The sequence below is a fragment of the Rhinoraja longicauda genome, chromosome 1 (assembly GCF_053455715.1).
Source record: "Rhinoraja longicauda isolate Sanriku21f chromosome 1, sRhiLon1.1, whole genome shotgun sequence".
Taxonomy (NCBI): Eukaryota; Metazoa; Chordata; class Chondrichthyes; order Rajiformes; family Arhynchobatidae; genus Rhinoraja; species Rhinoraja longicauda.
Window position 1 is genome coordinate 78056173 of NC_135953.1, and position 17366 is coordinate 78073538.

Consider the following 17366-nt stretch of genomic DNA (forward strand, 5'->3'; position numbering starts at 1 on the left):
ACCAGTCCCACCTGCCTGCATTTGGCCCATATACCTGTCCTAGCCATGTAGCCACTAAATACTGTATTTCTTAAATGTTCTGATGGCACCTGCAAGTCATTCCATTTAAATTCTACTTTTATGATGGAGACTATACTGATGAAATGATGCATATGATTCTGAAAGCTGAAAACATATGAATGAACATGGGTGGATACAAATACCTGACATTTAGGATGGAGTTTTTATTAATTGAAAGATGCAGCATAGAAATAGAGCATCTATCCCATTGAGTCAATGCTGACCATTGATCACCTGCTCACACTAGTTCAATCCCACTTTTCCATCTACTCTCTGCACACTAGGAGCAATTTTCAGAAGTCAACAAATGCACGCATTTTTGGGAAGTGGGGGAAAACCAGAACACCCGGAGAACACAAGGAGAATGTGCAAACTCTACTCTGACAGCACCTGAGATTAGGATCGAACCCAGGCCTCTGGTGCCGAGAGGCAGTAACTCTACCACATGCACCACGGTGCTGCAAGTGTAATGTAAAATTCTGTGGAGAGCTATGGGTCTGTTGCCTCCTTTTGAACTGATGTCAGCTAAAGGAGCAAGATGGATAGAATGTTTCTCCCACTGGAAATCACAGCAGTTCCATCTTTACTACATTCTTTGTAAAATATGCCTGCATGGACAAGATATATTTACTGCATCAGTGTTGCAGTGAGAGTTAATGGCAGTTATCCAGCAACACTGTGATCCGCAGTTGTTTTAAGAACTCTAACAGAGCATTTTGAAGAGCATTGAAACAAAAACCTTCAGCTTCAATAACTAAATTCTGGCAAGGTCCTGATCTGACTCTCCTCGTTGACTTTGGACAAGAGCTCTTTGGTTCTTAGATCTTTTGTTTTTATGCATTTTTCATCAGCAATCTAACATTTTGCAACTTTCCTCGGTTGATGCACAAAGATTATAAAGCATTTCTTCCTATATTATTGCGCATTTTGAATTTTTCAATGTGTTTTTACTGGGACTGTAAATTTACACATACCTCTATTTCTATTTGATATCCTGGTTGCATGTGGAAAACTACTGAAAGCTGATGCTTTATGAAGCAGGTAATTCCCATGCGCTGATTTTTTCAAGCTAATAGGTCTTGTGTCATTTTGCTTGTCTGCTTGAGCAATTTACCTGAGCTCTGAAATAGCAGTGAGCATTGCAAGCTGTCAAGGTATATAGTGAGATCAGATACAGAAATGGTAGAGAAATGGAAGATGGAGTTTAATCTGATCAAGTGTGAGGTGTTGCTCTTTGGGAGGTCAAATTTAAGGGGAAAATATACAATTGATAGACAATAGACAATAGATAGACAATAGACAGGAGTAGGCCATTCGGCCCTTCGAGCCAGCACCGCCAATCACCATGATCATGGCTGATCATGCACAATCAGTACCCCGTTCCTGCCTTCTCCCCATATCCCCTGACTCCGCTATCATTAAGAGCTCTATCTAACTCTCTCTTAAAAACATCCAGAGAATTGGCCTCCACTGCCTTCTGAGGCAGAGCATTCCACAGCTTCACAACTCTCAGTGAAAAAGTTCTTCCTCATCTCCGTTTTATATGGCCTACCCCTTATTCCTAAACTGTGGCCCCTGGTTCGGGACTCCCCCACCATCGAGAACATGTCTCCTGCCTCTAGCGTGTCCAATCCCTTAATGATCTTATATGTTTCAATAAGATCCCCTCTCATCCTTCTAAATTCCAGAGTATACAAGCCCAGTCGCTCCAGTCTTTCAATGCAGGAAATGGAGGGATGTGGATCATGTGCAGGAAGATAAGAGATGGTCTTGGCATCATGTTCAGCACGGAAAGGCCTGTTCTTGTGCTGTCCTGTTCTATGTTCTAAATATAAAATTATGATCAATATAGCATTTGGTACAAGTTATTACCTTTGTGTTAGATTTTATGTGAACAATTTGGTGTTTTTGGGTGACACTGGAAAGGCACTATTTAAAGATATTCAATGGGAAGTACAAATTACAGAACCAGATGAGGAAACAGTGAAATGATCCATTTGAAATTATCAGTATCGAGCATGCATCCATCAGAGATGTTTGTGCAGTGATAGTGAAATGTCGCATATAAAAGATAAAAAGGAGACTCAGTAAACGTAATTGGTTGAATTATACTTAGTTGTATTATTTCATTTCTGTAAATAGCTAATTATAATATATAAAATAGAATGTATTTATCATTATAAATGGAATAGTGTATTTTTAGGTAATAGTTCTCATGCATGTTGTACCAAATACTGCCATCAGTAAAAAGATTTGAGTAAAGCGTGTTCTGCTGATGGCTCTATTTTTGTATTTTCCAACACAGGCAATAAAATCAAAGAGCCATCAGATATTACGTGAGTTTTGTTCATAATTGTTTAGAATTATGACAAATGATCCCTCAAATGAAAGACAACAGTAATTTATGCATTTTCAATGTAATTTCATTATTTAAATTTTGTGGTAAACATCAAAGTAGATGGCATCTGCTATTTTTATCGCAAGTTCAAGGACAACAAACAATAGTGAATAGTTATGGCATCATAAAGATAATCAAGTTGAATGACATAGGGAAAATTCTGGTTCTCTCTTTAAATATATGAGGCCCTCATCTAAAATTTAAAAAAATCAAAGTGCTGGAAACGGTTGGCAGATCAGAAAACATTTGTGGAAAGATATTGCCGTATTGTACTGACAGAACAGTTGATATGTGTTAGCAGTCCTGTGTTAAGTTTTATGAGAACACTTTGGTGACAGTTCTCTTTCCATAGAGACTGCATAGCCTGCATTTTCTGTTTTTATTTCTGTTTTCTAGAAACTGCTGTTCCTCGATTTTCATTCCTTTAACTCTTATTCTTTGTGGTGTGTACTTTAGTACTACTTTATGTTGACCCCCAGTTGAAGTTTCATTTCATTACCTTAGGTTGGAAAATATAATGGGTAGCAGGAATGGAAAAACTACAATAAACAATAACCTAGACATTTATTTCCTAATTTGTGAAGGCACAATAAGAAAATGCATATGAGTTACCGTCATTGGAATGACTTACACAGAATTAAAGAGAGGCACTATTTATGTCTACAGTTGAATATGCACGTTATTGCTCAAAGGATAGAAAAGGGTCCAGAATTTAAATTAGCTGTGACAAACAGATGAAACCTCCTTAATATTATTCTGACCATCCTTCGGTTATAACAGCCCAAAATATTTTCACAAGTAGGAGAGAGTGGGAGGATGGTGCTGAATCATTCAGGTGCATGAAAAAAATGACCCAATATAATCGTGCAGCAGCCCACATACAATAACACTCTGAGTAGAAAGACAATATAATTTTTCTCTTAGTTTTTGTGAGGACTTAAAAAAAATAGATGTAATATTCTTTTATTCCCAGATCATTCCCTGTCATTTTCCAGCCTATTTAAACTCCATGTGGGGTTTGTTGGTATAGCCAGCATTTATTTTCCCATCCAAAATTGCCCTTTGGAAAGAGCCGATGATTTGCCTTCTTAAATTGCTATAATACTGGGACGTCTCTCTAACAATGCATTAAGTTGATTAACTCTTCTGACTCAATAACCAAGCATTGAGTGTAAGATTTAGGACATTATGTTGCAGCTGAATAAAACATTGGTTAGGTTGCACTTGGAGTCTTGTGTACAGTTCTACTTGGCACTCTACAGGAAATATTATAAAGAACTAGACCAAGTGGACCCGTTGGGTCCAAATCTCTCCTGCGGGCTTCTCCTGGGGCAACCCTCCCCCAACTGACGATCCTGTGGGCCCGGCAACCGTCTACAACTGACAAAGCCCATTGCCGGGCGGGGAGTGTTCCCCGGGGCCGTGGACGGCGAGGGGGGGCAGGGAAGGGGAGAGGGAGCCACTCACCTCGGCCCCATGCCACCAGCGCTGCAGCCAGAGCGAGCCGTGGACCCAAAGCCTCTCGTGCATCAGTCGTGCACACTCCCCAACCCCACTCTCCCATTCACCCACTCCATCTCCCCTCAACCCCCCTTATCCCCCCCTCCTTAACCACTCACCCACTCCATCCCCTTTAGCCCCTCCTTATCCCCCCTCCCCTTCCCCTTCTGAACAAAATAGACAGGGTTGTTGGTCAGAGTCTATTTCCCAGGTTGGGGAGTCTAAAATAAGTGGGCATAAGCTTATGATGAGACGGGAGATGTGAGGGGTAGGTTTTTCACGTAGCAGATGATGGTTATATCAAAATGCTGTCAGAGGAGATGGTATACAGAGTTAGGTACAAAGCGTTTGACAGGTACTTGGATAGGAATAGAGTATATGGATGTGGGGTTAATGCAGCAGTGATTGGCGTCTTGGTCACTATGAAGTTGGGCTGAAGGACTGTTTTTTTTTGTGCATTCTTACTCAATGACTGACTTGAAGGGAATCTTGCAAGTGAAGATGTTCCCATGCATGCAGTGTTCTTGTCCCTCTGCCACGGGTATTTGGTAGTTGACACATGCTGCCATCCTGGTATTGTCCCTAATGATGCCAAACTTAAATATTATTGGAGACAAACATGAAATACTAGAGTAATTCAGCCGGTCAGGCAGCATCTCTGGAAAAAATGGATAGGTAATGTTCTAGGTTGGGACCATTCTTCAGACTGATTATCAGGGGCGGGAAACTGGAAGCAAGAAAAGGCCAGGACAAATCAGAGCCAGATAACCTCACCTTCCTGACCTTCCAGACCTTCCTCCCATGGTGCAGCGCGGCAGCAGAGAATTGGTCAAAGAAGATGGCCGCTGGCAGGATGAGCATGGGGCAGCGCCTTACGGCTGCTCTACTGCTGCTGGCTGCCGCGATGGCCGCCCGGGGCCGGTGTGAGTGGCTCCTCCCCTTTCCTCTCACCCCTCGCCCGCCCCTGGCCCCGGGACTGTCACAATGGGAACCCAACGGGTCCACGAGTTGTGTTTCATTTAAATTGTTGCACTATCGTGTACCATTTTGGCTGCTTTATGCCTAACCAATTGTTCAAGCGCTTTTCATTGTAACATGCTTCTTAATTTAAGGTATCACAAAGTGCTGGAGTAACTCAGCGGGTCAGGCAGCATCTCCGGAGAGAAGGAATGGGTGACGTTTTGGGTCGAGACCCTTCTTCAAAGAAACTGACAAGTTACTAAAGAACCTTTAGTAATAACGGGAACCCAACGGGTCCATGGGTTGTCTAGTATTAAATATTATTGGAGTTGCTCCACTGACGCAAGTCACAGCTCTCACTCCAAGTCAAACGTGTAGCCATGGGCATTCACATGGGCCCCAGCTATGCCTGCCGTTTTGTTAGTTACGCCGAACAGTCCTTCTTCCAGGTGTACCCTGGCCCTATCCCCCAACTCTTTCTCCATTACATCGATGACTGCACCGGGTCTATCTCCTGCACACGTGCAGAACTCATAGACGTCACAGGAGGACTTCCATCACAGGAGTCAGATGACCAACTAATGTCTACTACAAATCTACCGACTCCCACAGATATCTGGATAACACTTCTTCCAACCCTGCCTCTTGCAAAGATGCTATCCCTTAGTCTTGATTCCTCCGACTCCACCGCATCTGCTCTCAAGATGAGGTTTTCCATACTCCTCATAGCAGTCCTCATTCTTTAGGGAATATGGTTTCCCTCACATGTGGCTCCTCTGTGTCCTGTAGTTCTGCACATGCTCCCCCCACCCCCAGATGCAACAAGGACAGAGTTCCTCTGGTTCTCGCCTTTCACCCTACCACCTTTGCATTCAATACATCATCTTCCAACATCTTTGTCGCCTTCAACATAATCCCACCACTATTCACATCTTCCCATCTCCACCTCTGTCCACTTCCACACAGACCTCTCCCTCTGCAACTTGTTTCACTCATCTCTTCCCATTCTTTACCCAGGACATTCTCCTACAACTGCAGGGGATGCAATATCTGTCCTATACCACCTCCCTCGATTCCATCCAGGGACCCTAACAGTCCTTTCCGTTGAGACAGAGGTTAACATGCACCTCCTCTCACCTCATCCACTGCATCTGGTGTTCCTGATGTGGGCTCTTATACATTGACCGGTCCACTGAGGCCTATGGGATCTCCCAGTTGCCAGCCATTTTAACTCCCCTTTCCATTCAAGAGTGTTTTATTGTCATATGTCCCAGATAGAACAATGAAACTCTTACTTGCTGCAACACAACGGAATATGTAAACATAGTACACTGTAAACAATATAATAAACGAGAAAGAAAAAAAAGTTCAGTGTGTATATATACACATACACATACACACACACACACACACACACACACACACACACACACACACACACACACACAGATGCACACACACACACACACACACACAGATGCACACACACACATGTACACGCAAAAAACAAACAATAGTAGTGCAATAACAACAATAATAGCCTATTGTAGTTTCGAGCTTATTTGAGGTTGTAGTGTTTAATAGCCAAATGGCCGTTGGGAAGAAGATGTTACTGAACCTGGACGTTGCAGTTTTCAGGCTCCTGTACATTCTTCCCAGTGGCAGGAGTGAAATGAGTGTGCGGCCAGGGTGGTGTGGGTCTCTGATAATGCTGGCTGCCTTTTTGAGGCAGCGACTCCGTGAAATGCCTTTGATGGTGGGGAGGACTGGGCAGTGTTCACAACTTGTTGCAGTCTAGTAACCTTTCTACCTTGGGCCTCCTCCATTGCCAGAGTGAGACCAGATGCACATTGAAGGAACAGCACCTGATATTTTGCTTGGTAGCTTCCAACCTTGCTTCCCTTCCTCCCCTATAATGGTTTAACCAGTTCACACCTTCTCCCTGGCTATTAATTGGCCTACCAGAGAACCACCCTGCCTGAGATCATTTGTTGCCTGCTCTGTTTATACTAGTCTTTTCTTGCCTCCAATTCTCCCCCTATCCTCCCCTCAACTTTCAGTCTGAATAAGGATCCCGACCCGAAATGTCACCTTTCCATGTTCTCCAGAAATGTTGCCTGACCCACTAAGGTACTCCAGCACTCTGTGTCTATCTTAGCTGTACTAGGTTTGTATGGTTAAGTTTCTGGTCAATGCATCCTTACCAAACCATCAATCATCCTACCCCCCTCATTCCACTCCGATATTAATGCAAAGCCCATTCATGCAGGATAATGCTGTTGAATGCCATGAGTAAATGCTGAGTCACTGGCTGACACATACCCAGTTTAAATGTTATATACACTCTGGATCAGTTCCTGTGGACTGGAGGGTAGTTAATGTAACTCCACTTTTTAAGAAAAATGAAGGAGAGAGAAAACAGGGAATTATAGACCCGTTCGCCTGACATCGGTAGTGGGAAAGATGCTTGAGTCGATTATTAAGGATGTTATAGCAGCGCATTTGGAAGTCAGTGACTGGATTGATCAAACTAAGCATGGATTTATAAAGGGGAAATCATGCTTGACTAATATACCGGAATGTTTTGAGGATGGAACAAGTAGAATGGATAAGGGAGAGCCAGTGGATGTGGTGTATCTGGACTTTCAAAAACCCTTTGACAAGGTCCCACACAAGCGATTAGTGTGCAAAATTAGAGCACATGGTATTGGTGGTAGGGTATTGACATGGATAGAGAACTGGTTGGCAGACAGGAAGCAAAGAGTAGGAATTAACGAGTCCTTTTCAGAATGGCAGGCAGTGACAAGTGGGGTGCCGCAAGGCTCAGTGCTGGAACCGCAGTTATTTACAATACATATTAACAATTTAGACAAAGGAATTAAATGTAACATCTCAAAGTTTGCAGATGACACAAAGCTGGGGCGCAGAGTGAGCTGCGAGGAGGATGCTATGAGGCTGCAGGGTGACTTGGATAGGTTGGGTGAGTGGGCAGATGCATGGCAGGTGCAGTATAATGTGGATAAATGTGAGGTTATCTACTTTGGCGACAAGAACAAGGAAGCAGGTTATTACCTGAATGGTGTTAGATTAGGAAACGGGGAGGTGCAACGAGACCTGGGTGTCCTCGTACATCAGTCACCGAAAGTAAGCAGGCAGGTACAGCAGGCAGTGAAGAAAACAAATGGCATGTTGGCCTTCATAGCGAGAGGATTTGAATATAGAAGCAAGGAGATCCTACTGCAGTTGTACAGGGCGCACCTGGAGTATTGTGTGCAGTTTTGCTCTCCTAATTTGAGGAAGGGCATTCTTGTTATTGAGGAAGTGCAGCGTAGGTTCACTAGGTTAATTCCCGGGATGGCGGGACTGACATACGATGAAAGAATGGATCGACTGGGCTTACTGCATATTCACTGTAATTTAGAAGAATGAGAAGGGATCTTATATAAAAATTTTAAGGGACTGGACACGCTAGATGCAGGAAAACTGTTCCCGATGTTAGGGGCGTCCAGAACCAGGGGTCACAGTTTAAGAATAAGGGGTAGGCCATTTAGGACTGTGATGAGGAAAAACCTTTTCACCCAGAGAGTTGTGAATCTATGGAATTCTCTGCCACAAAAGGCAGTGGAGGCCAATTCACTGGATGTATTCAAGAGAGTTGGATATAGCTCTTAGGGCTAATGGAATCAAGGGATATGGGGAGAAAGCAGGAACGGGGTACTGATTCTGCTGATGTTGGCTAAAAGGGCCGAATGGCCTACTCCTGCACCTATTTTCTATATTATTTGCCACTCATGTTGGATGTTCCCCAGGTCTTCCTCTATCTGAACCAATGCTGATTTCTTTTTCATGAGGAGTTGCCAACATGGTCTAATCATCAGCAAATATACCTAACGTCTGGTTTTATGACGGAGTGGATGAGGATAGTTGGGACGGACTTTACTATGAGGAACAGTCGCAGTGAAATCCTGGTGTGGAGTTGCTTGGTTTCTAAAGTTACCTTTTCTTTATTTGCATAAGCATGCAGCATAAAGAGATTTTCCTCAGTTTTCCATTGATTTTAATTTTACCCATGTTCCTTGAGGCATCATTGGAGCAGAACCTGGCCTCCGATTATGGAAATGTACCAATCGGTCAATCTTGATAATATCAGCTAATCATTGAGGTTATCAGGATTGACAACACTGGGCCAAGGTAGATGATAATTTCCCTTGTTTAACCCTATTAAATCAGCAAATCTCATGATTTTACTTGCCTACTCCAGCACACAGTTCCCTTTCATATATCTTATATTCTTCTGTATGTTATTCTGTGCGACAGCGCTGAATCCACTTCTTCGTAAATGACATTCTCCAACTGTAAAATTACAGAAGGGTTCTGATCTGAAACATCACCTGTCCTTTTCCTTCCATAGATGTCACCTGACCTGCTGAGTTTCCCCAAAATTGCTTCTTTTTTTTCAGTTTAGGCATGTGTGACATTCATGACAGTCTAATTCGCTCTTGGGTTGCTTCATTTATCTTTATGTTGCTCCTTCAGCAATATCATTCACACACTTAATCAGCTTCCAAATGTGCACTGATGCCATCCTGCTTCTTTTGGTTTATTATTTTTCTCAACCCATCTCCATCATTACGCTGTCTGACTACTAGTGTAATATCAAGACACGAATAGAAAAGTTAGAGAAACACCCAAGGCTTGTTTTCTCACCCCTGCATGAAACTTAAATGTGAACCACTCAGTGAAGTATTGTCCCAGAATTTACAGTTGCTCACTCAATGATGCTACAAAAGAGATTGGACTTGCTTTGCTCTAATCGCTGAGTCAGAGCTTGCTGAAAGAGACTTGGTCCATCAGACCACTTGCATCAGTAGGATGTTTCTGAAACATAATTTTGAATGCATGTGTGTGTCAAGAGTGTTTAATTGTCATATGTACTGAAAACAGAACACGCAGCAGCATAATAGGTCTCTGGATACAGTACTTGTAGTTAACACAATAACTGCAGTTCAATATATTTTTTTTAAATGGCATATTAGTATAAAACAAAAGCCCAGCATCCTCAGTGCAACCAAGACAGATCCTAGTTCAGTTAGTTGTTTTGTTTTTTGTGGGTGTGGCGAGGCCAAGACACAGCAGGATTCGTGGTCGGCAGCTAAAACAAGCCATGCTCTTGGAACAGTGAAATAAATTGTTATCGCTATCCAAGCTATGTTTTGTTACTTTGCTGGCTGTCAGATCTCTCAAAAATTATGGATGCTTCTGTATGTCAGAAATATTTAAAGATTATTTAACACTGTTGAAACAATAATAAATAATTTACAATTTAAGGAAATAGTAACAGCAATGAAGGTAAAAATGTTTAAATGGATTTAATTAAATAATGTTTCAAAAGTTGATTGATTGATACTTTATTATTTATTACATGTGACACGTCACAGCAAAATTCACTATTTTGCATACCATGCACAAAGTACGCCAAGAGTTTATAAGGTCATAAGTGATAGGAGTAGAATTGGGTCATTCGGCCCATCAAATCTACTCCACCATTCAATCATGGCTGATCGACCCCTCCTAACCCCATTCTCCTGCCTTCTCCCCAAAACCTCTGACACCTGTTTTAATCAAAAGTCTTTCTATCTCTGTCTTAAAAATATTTGCTGACTTGGTCTCTACAGCCTTCCGTGGCAAAGAATTCCACAGATTCACCACCCTATGACTAAAGAAATTTCTCCTCATCTAGTTCCTAAAAGAACGTCCTTTAATTCTGAGACTATGACCTCTAGTCCTAGACTCTCCCACTAGTGGAAACGTCCTCTCCACATCCATTGTGTCAAAGCCTTTCACTATTCTATATGTTTCAATGAGGTCCCCCCTCATTCTTCTAAACTCCAGCAAGTACAGGCTCAATGCCGACAAATGCTCATCATAGGTTAACCTACTCATTCCTGGGATCATTCTTGTAAACCTCCTCTGGATTCTCTCCAGAGCCAGCACATTGTTCCTCAGATATGGTGCCCCAAATTGCTCACAATATTCCAAATGCGGCCTTACCAGCACCTTATAGAGCCTCAGCATTACATCCCTGTTTTGTATGCAAGCCCTCTTGAAATAAATGCAAGCATTGGGTTTGCTTTGAGTTGCCAAGTATAGGGCGCTGACAAAGTTGCAAAGTAGTCCCCAATGATCCCTCATTGTTCAGCGACAATGCTTCACAACTCCAGTGACACAGGTTTGATGCTGACCTCTTATCGGTGTGTTCACCATTTAACCTACATAGGTTTCCTTTGGATGTTCTGAATTACCTCCCACATTCAAAGACATACTGACAGGTTCCTCTTCGGATCATTCACCTTGTCGTGGTGAAAAGGCTTGCGTGCCCCCATGACTCCGAGAGCGATGCCTTCGGAAGCACTAGCTTCTGGTAGGGCCACCCATGGCGGTAAGGTCGAGGATGAGGGTCCAGACTAAGAACGATCCAACCTAATTCTACTCTATTTTTTATGATCTTACGATCTATGTTGTAAGAACATATGAATTCAAAATATCTCTTGCAATATGAAGATGAAACTCATTGAATGGAGAAATTGCCTCAGGGCATTTGTTGTTCTTGCAGATCCCTCACCTTAATTGATGGGAATTGGCTGCAACTTTGCTCTCCCACATTGGCCTGCGCACGGTTATGAAAACGTTTCAACAAATTGTCATAGCTTTACAATATCTGAGTTTACACGATAACCTGTTGTTGCTGTTAGCATGTGGGAACATGTGGGTAGCTAATTTCCTCAAAAGTATGCACGTGTTTCCTGTATCCCAGATGAATTTGTCATACGTTGCTCTATTACACCTTCTCACACCAATACAGCCAGTCCTGTGCAATCTCTTTCATCTAATGACTACTAATTTGAATTACTCAGTCATGTTGTATAGCAGTTCTTCCATTTTTATGGATGAAAATTCCATATATCTGTGTCTCATCCCATTATGTCCAATTGGCCAATTTCTGTGGAATTCTCTCTGGAATTCTGTGGAATCTGTAGCATTCTCTGCCTCAGAAGGCAGTGGAGCCAATTCTCTGGATGCTTTCAAGAGAGAGCTAGATAGAACTCTCAAAGATAGCAGAGTGAGGGGGTATGTGGTGCTGGGTCGAAGGGCCGAATGGCCTACTTCTGCACCTATTGTCTATTGTCTATTCTGTACTTAGCTCCTCTTTTGACTTGGATACCTTTTTTTTAATGTAATGTGGACTTTAAAATTGCACAGCTGTGGCAGGAACAAAAGTCAGTTTATTTTGGATTTGTTCCTATAAAGTATTCTTGGTTCTTTTTTTTTGTTTATGAATATCGTTCTCCCAATTGTTTATCTTCAGAGCTTCCAGATATTGACTTACTTAATATCTTAAAGAATCAATCTGTCTTAATTCCAGATCCCTTATCTGATCTATCTTTGACAATCTCACAATCAACTCATCATTCCCTCCCTGGCCATTTTACATGCAGCTTGCTTTTAAAGACCATTGAAGTAAAATTTAGCAGAATGTCAATTTTGTTCAACGCAGACATTGTGGGCCATCGACCATGTCCCCTTGCGATACTTTTCTAATGTAATAAAGCCACTGACCAAAAATCCCTTCTCTCACCAAGTGGATTTAGTTAAAATTACCCTCTTAATTTTGCAGTGGCAGCAGAAACTGTAGCTGTATCTTGAGGCACTTTGGCTAAGAGTGCCAGCTAATCCTTGCCAATTCTCTCACAGCCCAAGTTAGTCTGTGTTTCCTCTTCTCCATCCCTGGGTTTTGTTTTTACATTTGCTTTGGTGACACTATTGCACTTGCTCGCTTTTCCCTCTTTGATCTTTCAGCTATAATGGATTTGCAGACGCTGTTCCTGGAACCAGCTGCCACAGTAGTGTTTTAGAATATTTTTTTTCTGGCCATTTTTCAGTTACTATCTCATCCTCTGATATTCTGTGTTAATTTATTTTTGCCTGGTTTCCAACAATTGCAAATAAACAATGTTTATATAAAATGCTTAAAATTTGAATAAAATGAAACTTTCAAGTTTACTTACTGGGATGTAAGAATGTTAATCCCAACATCTGTGAATAGTTGAATTCTCTTTCATCTTGTCTTTATCCTCATTTTTAAATACTCCTCAAAAGCCACTTGTTCAAATACATCTTTGCTTGCTGCTTCAAGTATTTTCCAAACTCACTTTGCATCCAATCCCTTTCAAAGCTCAGTTTTGTTATTAAACATTTCAATATACATACAAGCCAAAATTATATCTAGGTCATATTGGTTCCCCACAGTATACTTTAGTGACCCAGATTTGGCATTCACGCCAAATTAAATAATTATTCAGATGGATAGAATTTCCTGATGAAGAAATAGACACTTTTAATAGGCACTTTTTTAATGTAGGCTCGTGTGCCTCATGATATTGTACGAGCACAGATATTTTCCAACAGATCATTTCACCACAATTCCCTCTCACCACGTGAGTTCACTCAGAGTATTCTGCACATTCTGTTTACAGAAAGACTTTACAACATCACCCTGTGGGAGAACATGCAGTTTTGCTGCTACTTTAGCTCACTGTGCAAGTCTACGCTACTTTTTCTAGAAAGCTGCAATTTTAATTTTGCCTTTCAATTTTCATTGAGGAGACTTTTAGAATTGTAAATTTAAAATTTCCTTTCGTGTGATCTTTACACATCTTGGTGTTTTGATTACAGTGAATATCTTAACTGTTTCGAACAAAAGCTATTGAAACACACTTGCCTGATTCAAGTCGTGTCGTTGTAAACCTAGCATCTGCAGTTCCTTCTCACACATCATTCTTGTTGTGTTTGTCTGTGTTTTGCTACATCATTCTGTACTAGAATTACATGTAAGGTCAGATGCTAATGTCACTTACTCTTGACGTCATGAGGCTCCTGGGTTTTGAATTTTTAATAGAGAGATAAGAGACTGGCCAGCAGGTTAGAATCCACTGAGCTCGCTGCAGCACACTCTTTTTTTTGGGCTGCTCTGTGAAAATGAATCCTTGGAGCTTGCTCAAGGACACTGACAGCAGATTACTGTCATAATTGTGACTCGATGCAAAATACAATCAGTTTTCATTTTGTGGAACAAATTGGCTTTATTATACAAGGTGACAATTCCTCATAAATCTTCATTATTAACATTCAGCCAGTAATGCCCGGAGGTATTGTGAATAAAAGGCTCCTTTTCACTTAGTCACAATCATGTTGTTTTATGAACTGCTGCAGCAAGCCAGCAATTGATGTTTTATTGGTAATGTGGCTCATTTAGGTGCTATGGGCAAAAATATTCCATTAAAATCACATTATGGGACGTTGTCATCCAAACTGCGTGTAATGCCAGTTTCACCCCTTTATTGCAGCAACCTGAAAGAATATGACTTTTGAAATATGTGATGTTTGCTTGTTTAATTTCCATCATCTTAGACTTTATTTTATTTGTAATCTTCCAGGTCATCTCCCTTTATATACATAGCAGTACTTCTAATCTGTGCACTTCTTAAATCATGACACACAGTGATCTGTTTGCTCTGCTGTGCAGTGTGTTAATTACCCACTCTTTTTATATAACGCGGTATGTTGCTTGACTGTCTCATCACCTGCTGCCTTGCCTATTCTTTGATAAGGACAGATTTCAGTAGCTCCACAGGAGAAACAGGCCCCACCCCCTTTTCAATGGTCTGTGAGGATAGAATATCTACAGACGCTGTGTGAGTCAGTAATATGTGAACTGCTACACTGGCAGCTCTTATCTACTTTGGACATTCAGCCTCAACTGGTCAATGCCTGCTTCCACAGCTGACCTAAGAAAAAGGGCCAATTGGACAGAGCAATTAATGTTTGCTACACTGGCTGAAAATTTATTTGACAGATATCTGAGGTGAATCAAAAGGATTTTATTTTCAAGACAAGTGGGACAGCAGCCTGCAGTCTGAACTGTGGAACAAGTTTTCTGTTGCAGACACCACTCCTAATCTCTTTATTTTTGCCAGAAGAATTTAATCCAGTCTAGCATGAGTGGCTGTAGGAAAAGGTGTAAGCGTGAAATTATGAAATTTGCTCAGTACCTGTTCAGGTTTATTACCGGCTCACTAAGCACAGGTAATTGTGTGTTTTTTTTCTTCATAAATCAGTCTTTCTTGTGAAATGCTATTTTAGCAGGATTGTGTGTGTGTGTGTGTGTGTGTGGTGGGAAAGGAGGGGGAGGGGGAGGGGGGGGGGAGTAATGATTTGGGGATTGTTTTACTTGTGTTTTGTTTTGGTGTGATGTTTATAAACCCCTGAAGGCTGACACATGGTTTTTGTTGATTGTATTCAAATGAAGTTTCTAAATGTAATAGTCAATGTCCAGGATTAATAGGCATTGTGTATTCCATGTCAATAGATGTAGGATGTGAAATGACTACATCACAGAGATGTAGTTACATTAGATAACTGTAGGCTTGTATTCGCCCATATGTTCATTGTGGATAAGGAGGCAGAATGCTTAAAAAGCTGCTGGAGACTTGGATCATACTTGTTGCATTAAGTGTCGGTTTAAGTATGTTATCAATAATTGCTATGCTGTGTGAATGATCCTGTTTGTTTAATCCAAACTCCATTGTTATTGAACTGGTCGTTTCTATTCTACTTGCTGCATTAATCAAACAGAGCAGACATGCTATACGTACAAGTTTTATATTGCAACCATAAGAAAACATTGGGATGTTTCTGTGATAACTTAATTCTCAGGAATAAATTGTTCAGAAAGCTCCCCCCATACTAAATATTTAATTAAAATGTATTCTCCTCTGTGGCCAGACAGCTCAAGCCAATGGGGTGCCACTCAACATTTAAAAAAATATATAACAAATCTGAAATAGTTTGCTTACATTCTCAGTTTGCATTAAGATTGTTATTGTTCATGATGTGCTGTTGTAGAGATTCTTAACATGTCAAAGCTTAGATGCTAGAAAACAGAAAGTAGTTCTGTTCACTGCATAACAGTTTTATATTTAGAATCTTATCAGAGGAGGAAAACTAATATAGATTGTTTGACGATTCATGATTTCAATGCATAACATTTTAACTGATTGTTCATTAAGGCACGTGCTTGGAAATCTTTTTAACAACCGCAAAATATTTCTTAGTACTTAAAAACATTGTTTTGAAGTTTGATAGTTGAACCTGTACTTGGTAATAATTCATTAGATGGATAATTTTATTCCTTTTTATTTTTTTGTTTTGTTTCCCCCTTAGAAATAACTGCTGTTGCAGTATAATCATATGACACAATTTCTAAATTGTGCTCAGGTATACAATGATATCACAGTTATGTTATAATGCAGTAAGGCAATAATTCTTATGTTGTGAAATAGTAATAGGGCATTTACGTAAATCTACAAACATATTTATACTAATGACTTCTCAGAAAACACCAATCTTTATTCATGTCTCGTCCAGTATACCAAGGAGTATAATTTAAAATGACATAAATCATTATCTATAACATCTGTCTGTCTTTCTATTTATTGCACATTATTTTGGGATAAAAGTTTTATATTTAAATCTAGATCATGCAAATAATAAGATAGGATTGGCTTTGTAAATGCACGAGGACACTATCTTTTCACATCTTCCGGAGTGCATATATTTTTCTCAGTAATCAAGACCCCAAGAGATGTTGATCTCTTCATTTTAATGGTCAAATTGTATAATGCAAATAAATAAACTCTGCATTGACTTGTTCAGTAAACAGAACATACCTTAAAACAAAACACCAACCATAAACTCTGCAACATTTTGAGCTTTGAGTATTATTACATCAGCTCTATTCACTGATGGGGTAGGAGTTAGACCTGCTCATTTTGCATGCACTACTTTATGTTGCCTAAGTTGTGGCCTGTTCAAGAATACTAATATCTTTATAATCCATTTCTGGAGGTGAGCTGTTATTTACATACTTTGTTTTGAATATTGTTGCACTTTTTAATTTATTCTGGTATCTTCTGGTATCTTTAATGTATTATTAGTCAGAACCTGGTTACGTAATTAAATCAAAGTACCCAAATTGCTGATGAAGAAGCGTGAAATGAGTTCCCCAGTTAACTATGGTAGTTTAGTGTTAAACCATTTATGGGAAATGCTTGCTTGGAAACTAAAACTCTACCATTCTCTATCTCATTACCCTGACAATCAGGATGATTTTTGTATCCGCTCTTTGCTATCTTGTAAAACAAAAATATCACAGTTTTGTATTTATAGTTGTGTGTAACCATAGCAACTCAATGAACTATTAACCCTTTGAGCCATCATCAGTCTTGCATGCATAGCTTTCATAAAATGGTACATTGCATGACTGTTATCATACCATCCTAGTACTCTTTAGTACAGGCTGCATCTGAGTAATTTAAAGATGTATTTAGAA

The 17366-nt window shown here is 40.5% G+C and overlaps 1 protein-coding gene across 3 annotated transcripts in view; it reads left to right on the forward strand.

Annotated features, from left to right (window-relative positions):
• The window catches only part of kcnip4a (potassium voltage-gated channel interacting protein 4a), a 742411-nt gene that overhangs the window by 103156 nt on the left and 621889 nt on the right, over nt 1–17366 (forward strand). Inside the window, exon 1 of one of the 3 annotated variants that reach the window (XM_078400692.1) lies at nt 14661–15061. The exons of 1 other annotated variant lie outside the window; for it this stretch is intronic. In XM_078400692.1, the coding sequence (XP_078256818.1) occupies nt 14974–15061 (88 nt within the window). In that variant the 5' untranslated portion in view covers nt 14661–14973. Of the gene's footprint in view, nt 1–14660; nt 15062–17366 lie in introns of those variants that run through there. One more of the 3 variants, XM_078400711.1, reaches the window with a different exon arrangement.